The sequence below is a fragment of the Castor canadensis genome, chromosome 6, assembly GCF_047511655.1.
Source record: "Castor canadensis chromosome 6, mCasCan1.hap1v2, whole genome shotgun sequence".
Lineage (NCBI taxonomy): Eukaryota > Metazoa > Chordata > Mammalia > Rodentia > Castoridae > Castor > Castor canadensis.
In genome coordinates, this window is record NC_133391.1 from 102,615,996 (window position 1) to 102,633,504 (window position 17,509).

Here is a 17,509-nt window from a genome sequence, read left to right on the forward strand (position 1 = left end):
TCCACCTGGAGGAGAGAGAATTATTCCTGAAATGGTGGGTTACCATTGGGATGATCGCTAGCTTTCACTGTGATATCTGTCGTTTCCTTTTCAGGATCTATGCTTGCACCACTGGTGGGAGTTGAACCTAGTTTCCCATCTCCAGGAATTGCAGAAACCAGAGTCACCCGAAAATATTCATTAAGCTCAGGAATATCATCGTCAAGAACATAAATATTCAGAACCTGTAAATGTGAATCCAGAGACAGTAAGTATGAGGCATATGGTAACTACTTACCAGGGAAAACAGCCAATTAACTTATGCTTAATTGAAGTTACAATTTAACATGACTATTTCTACACAAACTCACACTTTAAGGCATACATGAATATGTATATATATACACACACACATACACACACATATATACATATATATTTATGTACATACAATGAAAAAGACATCTGAGGAAATACATTCCTTAATAATGAGTGCTGCTATCAAATAATTTACTTGATGTTTTAATTCAACCAAAGATTAGTAAGACTGTTTTATGGACTGTTTTCAGACTAGTATTGGAGAAATTTTATTATAAACTAACTCATTTCCTTCTTCCACCAAATTACAGAGAATTGATCACTCTTTCTTAGCTTTAATTCTTTAAATCTTAAGAATATTTTAAACTTTCTCCCAACTTTATTTTTTCATCCAGTTAGCTCCTAAGTTCCTCAAAAACTTGTTATGTATCCCTCATGACCTACAGGCTATTTATACTTTAATGCAAAATTTATACTGATATGAATTTTCCAATATGATAAACTGAAAGATAAGTTCTGAATGAGGACGAAGTTTCATCCCAATTTCACCTCCAGGAGTGTCACTTATCTATAGAGCACTTATTCAGCAATGAGACTATGGTTCATGGAAAGAGTTTTTGAAACTGGAAGTCACTGTGGTCTTCAAAGACAGAAAAAGGACCTCATTTCTCCAAACTTAATGCAAATAAAATGAGATTATAGTTATAAGAATTTCTCATTGGCTGACTGGAAGAGTATCATTAAAAATTGTAAAGTTTCTAGCCAAGCAAGGTGATATATACCTGTAATCATAGCACTTGGGAGGCAGAGACAGGCATATCATGAGTTCAAGTCAGCCTGGGCTACATAGTAAAACCCTGTCTCAAAAAAATGTTTATAAGGTTTCTCACTGTGTCAATAATAACAAAAAAAAACTTAATGATATACCCTCAAGCTGTATTATTTGTATTATATTGAGGTTAAAGATCAGATATAACTGTAACACAAATGATTCAAAATTCTTGATTTTTCTTTTGCAAAAACACTAAAATATTTTATACCATGATATACATATAACCTCCAAAATAGTTTAAATTGCTTAAATAGCAAGAAGCTGCAAAGAAATTATAGAACAAACACATCAGGAAAAGCTTTCTAGGATGCTTTCAAAGAAACAAAGAAGACAGAGTTTACCTCAGACCTCTGCCAAGGAAGGAATGTAATCGTCCCACTGGCATTAGCAAAGTCATCAACAAGGTAATTAATGTCATCAGATTCAACCTGGGAGATGATGTAAGAAACATGCACATAATCCAAGGCTCCCCTGGTTCTCTCCACCACACAGGAAATGGTGGATCCCTCCTCCGCAATCTGCAACAGAGCATAAATTACTGGTAGGTACAAACTTGTCTAAAACCAGTGATAAAATTACAGTGCTTTTCTAAAATCCTACTCTTCATAAACCTTTTCTGTAACTCTTCACTTCTCTAAAAAGGACAAGGAGGCTTCTACATTCCCTAAAATATAGTTTTGATCATTAAATGTATTTGCAATAATTTGTTTTCTCCCACTCCTTCATAGGAATGAATAAAAGCAAAAACCAATCATAATCTCTTTTTTTTTTTTGAAGGGCTGAGAAAGATTTGTTACTGCACTGGCCTGTCACACATCACACACCATGGGAAGAGACAAAGTAAGCAGTCAGACCATCTTCAGCCATCTCCATGTGCCAGGCATGAGCTTTAGCTCTAAAGAGACAGAGTCAGGTCAGGGGACAAAAGGTGCATGTAGTTAGACTGTCCCAGCCACAGGTGTAGCCTGGTTGGTCACTATCTCAGTCCTTGTTCTGGGAGTCGTCATCCAGAGTCATGTCGCCTAGCATGTGGTCCATCCTGAGGAGGCTCTACTGTTCCTTAAGGGATAGGCTCTGTCCCTTGTCATAAGGATATTATCAGTTGTGTCTTGCCATAAACATGTTGTCAGTCTGTCTTCCCTGTAATCTAACAATCATAATCATTTAAGCATATATGCAGTTCATTCATTCATTGACATCTGTCTATCATCTAGCCACAGGCTAGATGCAATAGTTTAAAAAACAAAGATCTTTCTCTGGTTAAGTGTTAATCCAAAGAGGAAGACAAAACTTGTAATGTCACAATGGATTCAGTACAGAAAGAATACATTATGTATATATATACACGTATATATATTTTATATATATATGTATATATATATACAGGTAATAAACACATATATATGTTTCAAGAGGATAATAATAGAGATAAAAATACAAATCTTAATACATACATTCATTCTCTATTTTTCTTTATTTTTGTTTTGGTAGTACTGGGGTTTGAAGTCAGGGCCTTGTGTTTGCAAGTTCTCCTCTATTTGAACTACTCCTTCAGTCCTTTTTGCTTTTAGTTTATTTTTCAGAAAGGGTCTCCTACTTTTTGCCCGGGAACAGCGTCAAACCACAATCCTCCTACCTCAGCCTCCTGCCTCACTGGAATTAAAGCTGTACACCACCATGCTCAGCTTGTTTTTTGAGATAGGATCATGCTAACTTTTCCCCTGGCTACCCTTGAACTGTGATCCTCCAATATCTACCTTCCACATGCCTGCAATTAAAGGCATGGGCCACTGTACTCTGCCTCTTTTTCATATGAGTTATTAACATCTCCAATTGCCATTAGAGTCACTTTGATGATGACATTAGGACTACAGAAAACATTTTTGGAGCTTGTTTATAGGTAGGCAATAGTCAAAACCCAGTTATCAGTGAGCATGGAATCTCCAGATATTTCAACAAGTCCTCTGAGTGTCACTGAGCAGCTGCAACCCTAGTGCCTCTGTGACATGCAGCAGGCTGTGCGTGAGCACACCTGGGGCAATGCTGTGACTTCTTTATGGTCCCCTGGCATGAGGAGGCTAAAACAACCAAGTAGTGGCTCAGTGGAGCCCTCAGTGTATCTCCTGGCAGGCATGTTCCACCCAAGCCCCACAGCCAGAGCTAGAATGTCTAATACAGTGGACTCTAAGGTGTGGAAGCAGGAAAGAGATTCAAGCACTGAGTCACCAGTTAGGCTGGGCACCTGTGGCTCGCTCCTGTAATCCTAGCAGAGACCAGGAGGTTCATAGTTCAAAACCAACCCAGGGGGAGTAGTTTGCAAGACCCTATCTCAAAAATATCCAACACAAAAAAAAAGCTGGCAGTGTAATGCAAGTAGCAGAGTGCTCACCTAGCAAGTGTAAAGCCGAGTTCAAGCACTAGTCCCAGCAATTAAAAAAAAAAAAAAGGAAGTCACAGAGCTAGGGGCTAATCTCCCTTCTATAAGGACACATAAGCTTGCTTCCTGAGCTTATGTGTTCCATTATTGGGGACACTAAACCAGCTATCAGTCACTGAATTCACATATGGCATCCTGGGGGACAAGACCTCAACCCTAAAAGAAGCTGTCCCTGAGCTGGCAACTTGGCTGAGTATTTAACAGGCCATTCAATTGTAGTAGAAAAATGACTTCAGGTGAGATGGTGTATGGACAGTCAGTGAATGCTATGTATGACTGTAGCTCAGGGACCCAAGTGGCTCAAGAGCACATTCTTTTAAGCCTTTGGATGATGGTGCCGGCAGAGGTTCTGGAAGGTAAATCCATTAGCTAAGGGAAGTACTAATTCCAATAGGAAGGAGTCGCTGGCCTCCCTTGAAAGAAAAGGTCTGATTGGGATCAATCCACCACTCCATGGTTCACTGGAACATGCTCAGCTTCTCTCTGCTGCTTGCTGTTTGGAGCTGCAGCAGCAGCAGGCACTAGATGAGTCTGAGTGAGAGGGAGCTCACGCTCTAACTGCCATGTGTAACCTCCAGTCCTGCCATCATGCTGTAAATGGACTATGGTGGCAGAGGAGACTCCAGCCCACACACAGCAACGTGACTTCCTAGTGAGGAGAGCTTCTTACGAAAGCCCCCTCATGCTCAGTGCTGACTCCCAGTGTCTTCCCCAAACATCCTGGTCTTTACTTGCCCTGATTCTTCCAAGTCCCTGGCCAATTGGCTATACCATTAGCACTGGCAGGAGTGTACATACCTTCAACCTTGAGGTCATTTCTCCCTCACATAACATGAATCATCACATAAGCTGTTCATAGCTCTATTCTGTCCTTCAGAGACTGCTGAACACAGCAGTAGAGAGGAAGCACCCCACTTTCAGCAAGTGCCAACTCATCAAGCCACATCACCTGTGAAACAGACTTCAAGTTTCCTCCTCTATCAGTTTGTCATAGGTTTTGGGAAAGATCAGAGTTTACTTTTAAATGAATTCAATTTGAAATACCTATTTAATATATGTAAGAATGGTGTCAAGTTGACAGCTGGAGAGATGAACCAGATTCTACAGAGAGGCCAGGACTGATGTCATAAACTTGAGAATAATTACATAAATGGTATTTATAGCATGGTGCATGATGTATAATTACACAAATAATAATTAAAGACTAGGTAAGGCAACAAAGTAAGTACAGATGAACAGGACTGTGTGCATTCAATTCTATAACAGCCGTTTTGAAATCATGAAATTGTTCCTACATGGTTGATATATTTGGGAACAATCTGAATACTACATGAGTTTTGCATTTGTTCCTAAGACACAAGATGAACACAGGAAACTGTACACACATAAAATAAGCCACATAGGAACACACATCCCTCAAATATCAACCAGTTGACTCAGTTCAACACGTGTGTTACTAGTCACGCTTCTCTGTCACAACTTTTCTTCTGGCTTTAGATAATCTTCCTTCCAGGGCTCCACAATAACACACAAGCTACAATCTCATGGTGGAAGGTTTTACAAGTAAACATAAGGTCTTTTTTGAGACAATATGCCACAGTTACTATAGTATTAAACATTTAATGTGAGTAATGCTTTTTAAATTAGATCCCTTCTTTCTTTTCAAGTGTCACTGACCAAATTTTTTTAGTAGTGTTCTCCTAAGCCTGTCTTTTCCATGAATTCAGTGTTTCTCACTATGATTTGGCACAGCATAATGACTTCTAAGGCATCCTCTATTATGCTATGGTGAAACTGACTGTTCTGTAGGTGGGCCCTTCAACCTTAAGTGGTTGAAGAAAACAGAAGAAGACAGCAGAACGTCCCAGGTGCTCAATACAGCATCCAATTTAATTTCCACTCAGGGCTGTACAGCAGTATTTTTATGCTGGCAAAACATAACCGATAAAATGTGTGGCGAAAAGCATGTGACTTGAAGGTCAGAGTCCTGCGCAGCTTCACCCTACACTTACCAAGCTCCCTCAGTCTCTTCTTAAAGGGAATATCATATTGTCTCCTAGATGTTGGTGGAGACAAAACAAGTGCCAAGATGGGCATAGTAGTGCATGCTCTTAATCCAAGAATTGTCACAGGTTCAAGGCTAGCCTGGGCTACAAAATAAGTTTGAAACCAACCTGGGTTATAAAGCAAGACCCTGTCACAAAAACAAAACAAAACAAAACAAAAAACCCCAAAAGTGCCATATACAGTATCTAGTAATATATTAAATGCTAACAATATTAATAGTCTTTCTCAAAATATACATACATAATGACAAAAATGTCACATAAAAATATTACCGTACTTATAAAAATGGATATGCACTGAGCATGATGGTACATGCCTATAATCTCAGTTACTCAGGGAAACAGACATAAGATAATTGAAGTCAAAGGCCAGCCAGGGCAAAAGTGAGAGTCCCTGACTGAAAAACAAACTAAAAGCAGAAGGATTGGGGGTGTGGCTCCAGTGAGGCCCTGAGTTCAATCCCCAGTACCACCAAAGAGGAAGAGAAAGAAAGAGATAAATAAACACTGAAAGAGCAAACTGATTTTAATGTGTTTTAATTTTCATCACAATGCAATTGATTTGCTCCATTTTCTACCCTAGATTCTAATGAGAATGAAAAAATTTAAGTTAAATTAATAAACTATTGATCTACAAATGTAAATATTCAACCACCAGAGACATGGATTAAGTAGAACCAAAGGTGTATTCAGAAATGTGTAATTCCTTACGGAGTTAAACTCTTACCAAGTCAGAGACCATGGCCATAAGTCATCTGGGACTGAAAGAAGAGAGTTCTACTTGCAAGAGACACACTACACTTTTCTTGAGACAAGGTCTCTATGTAGCCCACATTGGACTCAAGCTCACGATCCTCCTGCCCCAGCTTCCTGAGTGCTTGGATTAAAGCAGTGCACCACTATGCCTGGCTTCAAACTACACTCTCAATTAGTAAAATATTCATCAAAATCTTTAGCTTCCTGAACGTTTTCAGTTTAAAAAAAACAAAATTCACTATTCAAGTGTGTGAAGATGTAAGCTGTATATATCAAAATTGTATAGAAAATTCATGATTTTGTACTTTATTTAATATAACAAACTTTATAAAGTTTCAATTATAGAAGCTCCTTTAAATATCAAAGCCTATTTTTAAAAATCACATAGGCAGTCTGGTGAAAAAAATCTACATTTAATGCTTATGAATTTATAGAAAAAGGACATAATGCCTGAAGTTTGCTTTTTAAAATCGTTCAGCCAAAAAGGATGAAACAAGATGGGAAAAAGGCTGATAATCATTGAAGCTTGGTGATGGGCACACTGGACCCAATCTTCTATCTTCTTCACTTTCGTGTATAATAGATAAAAATTTTCAAATCATATTTCTTAATTCAGTTTTAGCTTTCCCCCTCCCCAGTCAGATATTCTGGTCAAGGAATAAGATCCTGAATCAGGAATGATGTCCTGTAATATACATGACACATTTTTGACTAAGGTCATTCATTGACAACATTGAAAACTACTGGACTACAAAATATAATTACTAATACAGAAGATGATTAACACACAGAGAAGACATACTTAAAAGATTTTTCTAATATTAACATATCCATCTAAAAGCTTTAAAAATCAAGATACAAACATGTGGACCAGGATATAAAAGGACTTCGCCTCCGTAATAATCTTCAAAACTATCCTCACTCCGTTGAACAGAGAGACAACAGCACTACTGTTTCCTCTTTTGAGTCAGGAATTTACCAAATCTTCAGATCAGTGGGAGAGTAGTAATAAAGGTAATGAGTAAGAAGAGTTTTAAAAATCTATTTTCCCAGAAAGGAAAAATGCAGTATTCTGAGCCATAAACTGGACTTCTTTGTTAAAATAGAAGGTTAAAACTAAATAATTACAAATCCAATTAATTTTTATTCTGTCTCATGTTTGGGTAAGTATGTGATATCAGATTATATCACTATCACTTATGACTAAAGGAATCACATGACACATGGCAGACACTTAAAAACAAACACGGCTGAGGGCATGACTTAAGTGGTAGAGCACCTCCCAAGCAAGGGAAAGGCCTTGAGTTCAAACATGAGTACCACTACCAAAAAAAAAAAGAAAGAATATTCTCATTTTCACAAAGATCTTCTCAAACTGTCTCTAAATTGATTCTTAAGCAATTAACCTATAAATATAAAGTATTAGGTAAAAAATATAATAATGAGACTAGAAATTTCTATGAATCACTATGAAAGTCAATTTCATTAATTTATAATCATGAGGTATATGATTTTACAAGGCACACAAAAATAGTAGTAAAGTGAGGTAGAGAAAAAGTAACGTAGAAAGTACACAGAAAAACAAAATATGAGGAGGCAACTTTAAATACAGTTGCTATACTACAGAGCTAACAAAATCAGTCCTCTGTTAAATACAGATCACACCTATCAGATAAGACTAACAGGGATATCTCATCCCAGCAAAGAGAGAAGAACTACCAGACCAAAGCTTATCCTGATAAGGGACCATTCAGAGACAAAAAGTTTAGAAGAAAACTGTTCAGAAAAGAGGAGAAGTTATCAAAATCCAAATGGAGTCACATGTGCCAACTCTTCCAACAGTAACTAATGCTGAGAGTTTAGAAAGAAATGGCTCATGAGCATGGGTGCCTGATGTCCCTGCCTATCTACTTTGTCTTTCGATCACCCGAACTTTCTGTAGCTCCAGAAAAAATTCAGATGTCTCTTATTGTTACTGGACCTTATGTTACTAATGTTTTAACCAAGATTGTTACCTCTCATCTGTAGGCTATGAAATTACAAATGATACCACTCAAGGGCTGACTGTATGTAACTCTGAACATGGCTCCTCCTCAAACACAACTATTGCTGGTATGATCTCCGAAACTTCTCCAGTTCTACTCTAAACTAAGGGCCTCACACATGGCAGGCAAGTACTGTATCAGTGGAGTCATACCCCCAATCCTTTTGCTTGTAAGTTTGGTTTTCTTGCTCTTCTGCCCCAACTGGTCTTGGTGGGGGATCCTCCTACATCCACCTTCTGAGTAGCTGGGATTACAGGTATGCTAGGTCCCCAAAACATTATCTGATATGCCTCATCAGGGCCCTAAACTACACATAAGTTTACTCTTTCAATTATGATTTTCTAGCCACCTCTTATTTGCTAGGATGTAGCGTGCCTGATTAGAAGGAAACATATCACAAAATAATTAGCATCACTTTCAATATGCCACTTAACAGACTGCGCCATATTCTACATATTTTTATTATTTAAGATGTATTGTTCTATTATTTTAATCTTAATATTATTTTGTCATATGGAAAACTGTAAAAGCATAACATAACTCAAAGAGGCATCTTTAAATGGTGTTTTTCATGCTTTCAGAAATTTTGAAGGGAAACAGAGAAAAAGAAGTTGACTTTTTAATGTGAGAAGAATCTATGGAAGTGGCAGTATTTTCATTTTTGAAAATGTACGAGTGTCCATAAAATTTATACTCTTAGGATAATTACAGGCATGGAATAAACAGGAACTTTTCAAATATTTTTGACACCACTGAAACTCATAATATTACTGAGAACCAACTAGACAAGGATGCCACTATCTCCACTCCTATTCAACATAGTACTGGAATTCCTAGCCAGAGCAAGTAGGCAAGAAGAAGGAATAAAAGGAATACAAATAGGTAAAGAAACTGTCAAAATATCCCTATTTGCAGATGACATGATCCTATACCTTAAAGACCCAAAAAACTCTACTCAAAAGCTCCTAGACATCATCAATAGCTACAGCAAGGTAGCAGGATATAAAATCAACATAGAAAAATCATTAGCACTTCTATACACTAACAATGAGCAAACTAAAAAAGAATGTATGAAAACAATTCCATTTACAATAGCCTCAAAAAAAATCAAATACCTAGGTGTAAACCCAACAAAAGATGTGAAAGACCTCTACAAGGAAAACTATGCACTTCTGAAGAAAGAGATTGAGAAAGACTATAGAAAGTGGAGAGATCTCCCATGCTCATGGATTGGTAGAATCAACATAGTAAAAATGTGTATACTCCCAAAAGTAATCTACATGTTTAATGCAATTCCCATCAAAATTCCAATGACATTCATCAAAGAGATTGAAAAATCTACTGTGAAATTTATATGGAAACACAAGAGGCCACGAATAGCCAAGGCAATACTCAGTCAAAAGAACAATGCTGGAGGTATCACAATACCTGACTTCAAACTATATTACAAAGCAATAACAATAAAAACAGCATGGTACTGGCACAAAAACAGACATGAAGACCAGTGGAACAGAATAGAGGATCCAGATATGAAGCCACACAACTATAACCAACTTGTCTTTGACAAAGGCGCTAAAAATATACGATAGAGAAAAAGCAGCCTTTTCAACAAAAACTGCTAGCAGTCTGCAAAAAACTGAAACTAGATCCATGTATATCACCCTATACCATATTAACTCAAAATGGATCAAGGATCTTAATATCAGACCACAAACTCTAAAGTTGATACAGGAAAGAGCAGGAAATACTCTGGAGTTAGTAGGTATAGGTAAGAACTTTCTCAACGAAACCCCAGCAGCTCAGCAACTAAGAGATAGCATAGGTAAATGGGCTTTCATAAAACTAGAAAGCTTCTGTATATCAAAAGAAATGGTCTCTAAACTGAAGAGAACACCCACAGAGTGGGAGAAAATATTTGCCAGCTACACAGCAGACAAAGGACTAATAACCAGAATATATAGGGAACTTAAAAAACTAAATTCTTCCAAAACTAATGAACCAATAAAGAAATGGGCAAGTGAACTAAACAGAACTTTCTCAAAAGAAGAAATTCAAATGGCCAAAAAACACATGAAAAAAATGCTCTAGCAATAAAGGAAATGCAAATTAAAACCACACTAAGATTCCACCTCACCCCTGTTAGAATAGCCATCATTAGCAACACCACTAACAACAGGTGTTGATGAGGATGCGGGGAAAAAGGAACCCTCTTACACTGTTGGTGGGAATGCAAACTAGTACAACCACTCTGGAAAAAAATTGGAGGCTACTTAAAAAGCTAAACATTGATCTACCATTTGAACCAGCAATAGCACTCTTGTGGATATACCCAAAAGACTGTGACACAGGTTACTCCAGAGGCACCTGCACACCCATGTTTATTGCGGCACTATTCACAATAGCCAAGTTATGGAAACAGCCAAGATGCCCCACCACTGGCAAATGGATTAAGAAAATGTAGTATATATACACAATGGAATTTTATGCAGCCATGAAGAACAAAATGTTCATTCGCTGGTAAATGGATGGAATTGGAGAACATCATTCTGAGTGAGGTTAGCCTGGTCCAAAAGACCAAAAATCGTATGTTCTCCCTCATATGCGGACATTAGATCAAGGGCAAACACAAACACAAGGTGAGTGGACTTTGAGCACATGATAAAAGCGAGAGCACACAAGGGAGGTGTGAGGATAGGTAAGACACCTAAAAAATTAGCTAGCATTTGTTGCCCTCAATGCAGAGAAACTAAAGCAGATCCCTTAAAAGCAACTGAGGCCAATAGGAGAAGGGGACCAGGAACTAGAGAAAAAGTTAGATCAAAAAGAGTTAACCTAGAAGGTAACACACATGCACAGGAAATTAATGTGAGTCAACTCCCTGTATAGCTATCCCTATCTCAACTAGTAATAACCCATGTTCTTTCCTACTATTGCTTATACTCTCTCTTCAACAAAATTAGAGATAAGGGCAAAATAGTTTCTGCCAGGTAACAAGGGGGTGGGGGGGAGAGGGAGGGGGCGGAATGGGTGGTAAGGGAAGTGTTGGGGGCAGGGGGGAGAAATGACCCAAGCATTGTATGCACATATGAATAATAAAACCATAAAAATGTAAAAAAAATATTACTGAGAACCCCAAAGAGTTTGTTGCCTTTGTTGGTGAAGCCTGTTGCTATTTACCATATTACAAATGAAAAATGAAAAAACTTCATGAATAACTCATTTCAATGTCAATAATAAACTCATTACTTACTAACATAGACAACATAATAAACTCATTACTTACTAACACAGGCAATATCATTTCATGAGAAATGATACTGTTTTACAAAATAAAAAGTACTGTTTTATATTTTTTAAGTCTCTTATGTGTGGCTTGACAGAAAACAGTGGCATTCTTTCCTTCTCTTTGCAATCAACTTGTCTATTTCTCTCTGTCAATTCAGTTGAAGTATCTAAAGAAAATTCAACCTTACATAAATATGTAACTGGAAAATGATGAAAATTTTAATAGTATTATTAGATAATTGTGGGTATTCTGCAATATTAATGACACCAAAGTTTGACAAGTGGCATTTTCTCAGGGTTTAGTGTAATGTGCAAGCATATTTTATTGCATTAGAATCTATTTGCCTACCTTGTACTCTGGATCAATCAAACCCATGCATGATTTTATAATATTATTCAATGATTATTTGGAAAATAATGGTTTACTCTTATACATATCTCTCAAATCTTGACACATTTCATTATACAAAATAACGACACTGGTATATATCACTGTCAATCTTATCTGAAGTTTTTAAGTATTAGGGAACAGTCAACCTCATTTTGGCAGATAAAAGTATTCTAAAAATTAAATTTCCATTGGAGAGAGCAAATCCTTTTATCATCACCAAGAACTGTCAGTAGATTTTCTTATAATCAATAGATCACTGCACTTACTTTCATGAATTTGTCTGCCAAATACACAAGTCTGAATAAATAAAATTTGTCAATCATTTTTTGAAGTAAAAATGGTGCTCTGTGAAAACAGCAACTAATTCAACTCATGGAAACCTTCACAAGATATTTTTCCTCAAGACAATTGTCATGTTTGCGTAATATAGCATGAGTAATTTATTTGTGCCTCCATTTCATGACCTGAAATATTTAAAAAGCAGGTAGGTATTTATGAGTTGAGATTTTTAAAAATTTATTTTTTTGCTCCTTCATCTCAGACAATTTTTAGTGAAATGAGCACTTTTTGAACCATCAGTGTGGTGACTGATAACTGGTACAGTGTGGCACCCCTATCTTGATCCACACAAGAGTGCTGGAACCTAGTTCCAACAATGCTGAGCCATTGTTGCTACTGCAGCACAAATGTAAAAAGATGAAAAATGAAAAATAACATCTTAGTATTTTTTTTTGCAAATTTAGGTTTGACCTTATAGACCCCCTAAAAAGATCTCAGGAAACCCCAGAGGTCCATGATCTTCAATTTGAGAATGATTTCAGTAAGTGGTCAAAAGATGTCACTGTTGATGATTATGATAACAACACTTGATGACTGTGCTTTCAAATCACACCAAGAAGAAAGCAAGAGACTTACGCCTCGCTTAACATTTTCAACCTCTGTAATAGTCCCGGCAATCAACTTCCAATGTTTAATCTTTTAGACTCAACAATCATTTTCCTGTATTAACCATGTAAATATTTCTTTTTCTAATACAGATACATTCTATTTCTATCCCATATAAGCTTAAAAAATAACTGATAGTATTTTCATTTTCTTTCCAGCATTTCAGTGTAGGTACTGTGGCCTATGTAGGGAAGCTCTCCCTTTTGCAGTGAAATGCTTGATTGAATTTGTTCAAGTTCACATGTTAACAGAAATAGACAAAGGTATATAATTAGATAACTGAGTTAACACCAATTGCAATTTATCAATAGAATTTGTGAAATAAGCCAGCCTTGAAAAAGTGACTTGTAATGGTCCATAAAACCAGAGAAATACTAAAAAGCAATTTATTTTTGACAAATTTTTAATTTTTTGCTATATATTGTTATTCTAAATTTGTTTAGTAGTTTAAATGAATTTGAAAATGTTTTACATCTGAACTGCTATATCTTTTCATGTTTGATATTAAAACATATCCATAAGTTCCAAGAAAGGTATATTGAGTATTTTCCATTTTTGGTGTTATCGATGCAAAAATAAATAAGACCTTATTGTACTCAGAGCTCCTTCCTTTTTGTGGTGGACTGGAATATCTAGTAAGTAAGTAGACATAAATAATAGAATTTGAATGTGTGATAAATAAATAAAACTGTGGATGGATGAAAAGTGACAAGATGGGAAAAGGGGATTACTTTAAGTAAGGTTTTCATTAAGGCAATGTCTTTGGAGCTGAGACTTGAATGGCTAAAATGAAGACCTGGAATAAGAGTTTTGCAAATAGAAAGAGTTGTGAATGCTGATGCCCTGAACCTAGCACTGAAGCAAGGCAAGTCAGACTGAAACATGCTGCCCAGAAGACAGAAGGACAGAAGTTGAATCACAGGCAGAGTCACAGGAAGGGGCTAGATCTTGAAGAGAAGTGAAGAGAATCTGACTTTACATGGTACTGAAATGGTTCTCCCAAGCTTATAAAAAAGTCATCTGTCTTTGTTGAAATCAGAGATAAAATATTAAAGATATAGGGAAAAGAGATATATTGCAAGAACTTTTTATAAATGTCACAAACTATCCCCAGTACAATAATAATAAGAAAATAAAGATATAGGGACAAAAGAGAACAGATTAGGAATTAAAAGATGTGGGTTCAAATTCATTTCCTCCCACTATGGCTTAGAAGTAAAAAGGAAAATTAAAATGCATTAAGCACTAATAACCACCAAGTAAAGAATCAGACACTTGACTTGTTCCTGTCTTATTCAATTCAACTTTAATTAGTTATTTCTCAGACCTCTAAACTTCAGCTTCTATCCCTACAAAGAAGAGAGAGTAATAATTAACATGTCACACATAATTACATCATGGATTATCTGAAGGTATATAAAATTTAATATGTAAATGATTTTTGATGGCTGAATATTCACTTAAAGGCATTCTCACCATAGGTAAACATATTGCTTTTTTAAGTTACAGATTTGTGTGATGCTAGTATATTTCTAATGTAAGAGAAAAAAACCCACCCTTTAAAAGTGTCTTATAACTTTCACCAAACCAAAAAAAAAACCAAAAAAAAAAAAAGCTACCCTTTAAAAGTCGCTTATGACTTGTTAATGGGACAATATGACATTCCAGAGCCAAGCACTGTAGTTTAAGCTACAATGAGTCTTACAACTTACTTTTTTCAAGTTCTACTCATCCCCGGTTTGTTTTAATCATTTAAATTTACACCACACCCTTCTAAATCTTTTAGAACCAACTTGGAAAGGGAAAGGCTCTCTTGCTTCTTGGCAACCTTTCACAGACACCAAGCTGTTGCTGTCACACACAACACCTGTGAAGTAGTTTCGTAAGACCTCACATTACTGAACAGGAAACCAAGATGATTACAAGTCTTTGAAAACTTGGAAAGAACTGATAAGCACAGTAAAACACACTAATGAATTAAACTAGTCAAGGGGGTTGATAAGAGACACTTACACCTAACATGGCAGAATGTTGTAACTATTCAAGAATGAAAAAAACTCGAAACATCATCTTTGAATAGTTTCATTTACAATTGTTCATACAGGATTTCAATATGTACCACTTCATTTACCTATATCCAAAACAGAAGCCAAATTGTATGTGGAGTATTTTTATGTGGAGTAATTACACGTGGAGAATTATGCATTCTTTGAAGTGCATTAACTTTAAAGTGAATTGCTAAAATTTATTTCCTAACTTGTTATTGCTTTCTATCAACTCATTAAGCTGATTTGAACTGTGAATTCATAAAAGCTGGGACTGTATATTTTCATACCCTGCCTCTAGTATATCTCTGAACTTATAGTAGGTGCTTGAACAATATTACTGAATGAAAAATAGCTCCTAAACAAATCCACATACAGCAAATTATTTTATTCAAAACTTATCTAAGCGCACTGCTTACCTCAGGTATACAAGCTCCTGTAAAACCAAACAGGCCATTGGCATTGTCACTTTTTTGTATTATTAATCTTGCTGTACTATTTTCTTCAGAAATGTGAGCCCCTCCATACACAGAGACTAATTTAAGAATGAATAATTCTTCTCCTTCCTCTTCATTGTCATCTCTTGCAGAAACAATGAATGATTTGTTAGTTTCTCCCTGTCTGAACTCCAGATATCCAGAAATGGGGTGTAAATCATTCTTTGCAGGCATAGCATGAAGTTCATAAATTTCTTCAAGGGTCAGTTTTCGCTCATAGGCTCTCACATCCTGCATCAGACCTGTATATCTGCTGCTGCCACTCATCCCTGCCCCAATTCTTAGTATTCCAGGACCTGAAATTAGACAGGGGTTTAAATGCTTAAAATATCCACAACTATCCCATAGTAAACTACAGCTATGATTCAGAAAATAAGAATTTTACTGAAAAATACTTTTGATATTTAAAACTTTTACATAATTACCATATAATCGAATAAAAGTTATCTTTTATAATGATAAAAATGAATCTGTACTCATTGGGACTTATGATATTTTATATTACAAGAACTGGTAACTTCAAAATTAGTGATGTCCTTAAAGGTAACTTCTATCATCCTGTCAAAAAACACTTCTGGATGGAAAAATCAGAACTAAACATATATACATACACATATACCCAAGATTGTATGTGTCCATATTTCCTCTGATATTGTTATGTACTTATCCATCTAAAAATGGAATTATTTAGCAAAGTCACAGTTTTTTTAACTTCAGTTTTACTATTCTTTGAGAACTTCAAGGCTTGATGTGTTAGACATTCATCTTAAGTTAATAAAGTGAGAATTCAGCAAAAACACAGTTTTTGGTGGTTCAACTGTATCTCTGTATCTAAATGACTAATGAAATGAATGTAGAAATGAGGAAGTTCTTCCCAGAAACATTATATGTAACTGTTTTTATTAATAATAATAACATATAGCCCAACTAGGTCATTAGATCTCAAAAACAACTCTTATACCAGTTTTTATTTCTTTCCTTCTTCTTAGTTAAGATAAATATATAAGATGAGAGCTCAGCACTGGTTCTGGAAAAAAAAGCACAACAAATGCTTCCTATCAATTGTCTCAAAGAAGGTAGTTCTAATCCCTGGTTATAAAGGAAATGCAAATCAAAACCACACTAAGATTCCAACTCACTCCTATTAAAATAGCTATCATCAAAAACACCACCACCAACAGGTACTGGCGAGGATGTAGGTGAAAGGAATCCTCATACACTATTGGGAATAAAATTTAGTACAACACTATAGAAAATAGTATGGAGGCTCCTCAAAAATATAAAAATAGAACTATTATATGATCCAGAAATCTCTCTCCTAGGCATATAACTGAAGGAATATGTCAGTAAAATTATAAATGAAGAACAACTTACAAATGTAAAACACTGTACAAATTTGAGACATGCTCAAATTAAGAAATGCTTTGCTTCTATGACTAATTCTGTGGAACAAACATTTTAACTCTGATGCTTCTTTACTGAATTTGTCTGGATGATCTATTTGTTAAAGTGGAGTGGTGAAGTTCCCAGTTATTATTCTGTTAGAATCTATCTCTCGTTTTAGATCTAATAATGTTTGTTTATATAATTAGATGCTCCACCATTGGTTGCACATGTTTTTATGGTTGTTATTTCTCTTATTGCATTAATCCCTTTATCATTACATAGGGACCTTCTTTGTCTCTTCTTACAGCTTTTTATTTCAAGTCTATTTTATTTGTCACAACTATAGCTACATCTGTTCAGTTTTGGTTTCTGTTTGTATGGTACATCTTTTTCTATAACTTTGCTTTCAGTCTACATGTGTCTTTACTGGTGAAGTGAGTTTCTTCCATGCAGCATATCATTGTTTTATCACTCAGCCAGTCTATATAATTATTTTTATTTTTAAAAAATTTATTAGTGTATTTTAA

General features: G+C 35.8%; 1 protein-coding gene across 5 annotated transcripts in view; it reads right to left on the reverse strand.

Annotated features, from left to right (window-relative positions):
• Adgrv1 (adhesion G protein-coupled receptor V1) overlaps positions 1-17,509 on the reverse strand; it is a 609,243-nt gene that overhangs the window by 510,060 nt on the left and 81,674 nt on the right. For all 5 annotated transcript variants that reach the window (XM_074077095.1, XM_074077094.1, XM_074077093.1 and 2 more), the window contains 3 exons: positions 15,519-15,892; positions 1,471-1,647; positions 44-224 (listed from right to left, as the gene is read on the reverse strand). In XM_074077095.1, the coding sequence (XP_073933196.1) occupies positions 44-224; positions 1,471-1,647; positions 15,519-15,892 (732 nt within the window). The remainder of the gene's footprint in view (positions 1-43; positions 225-1,470; positions 1,648-15,518; positions 15,893-17,509) is intronic.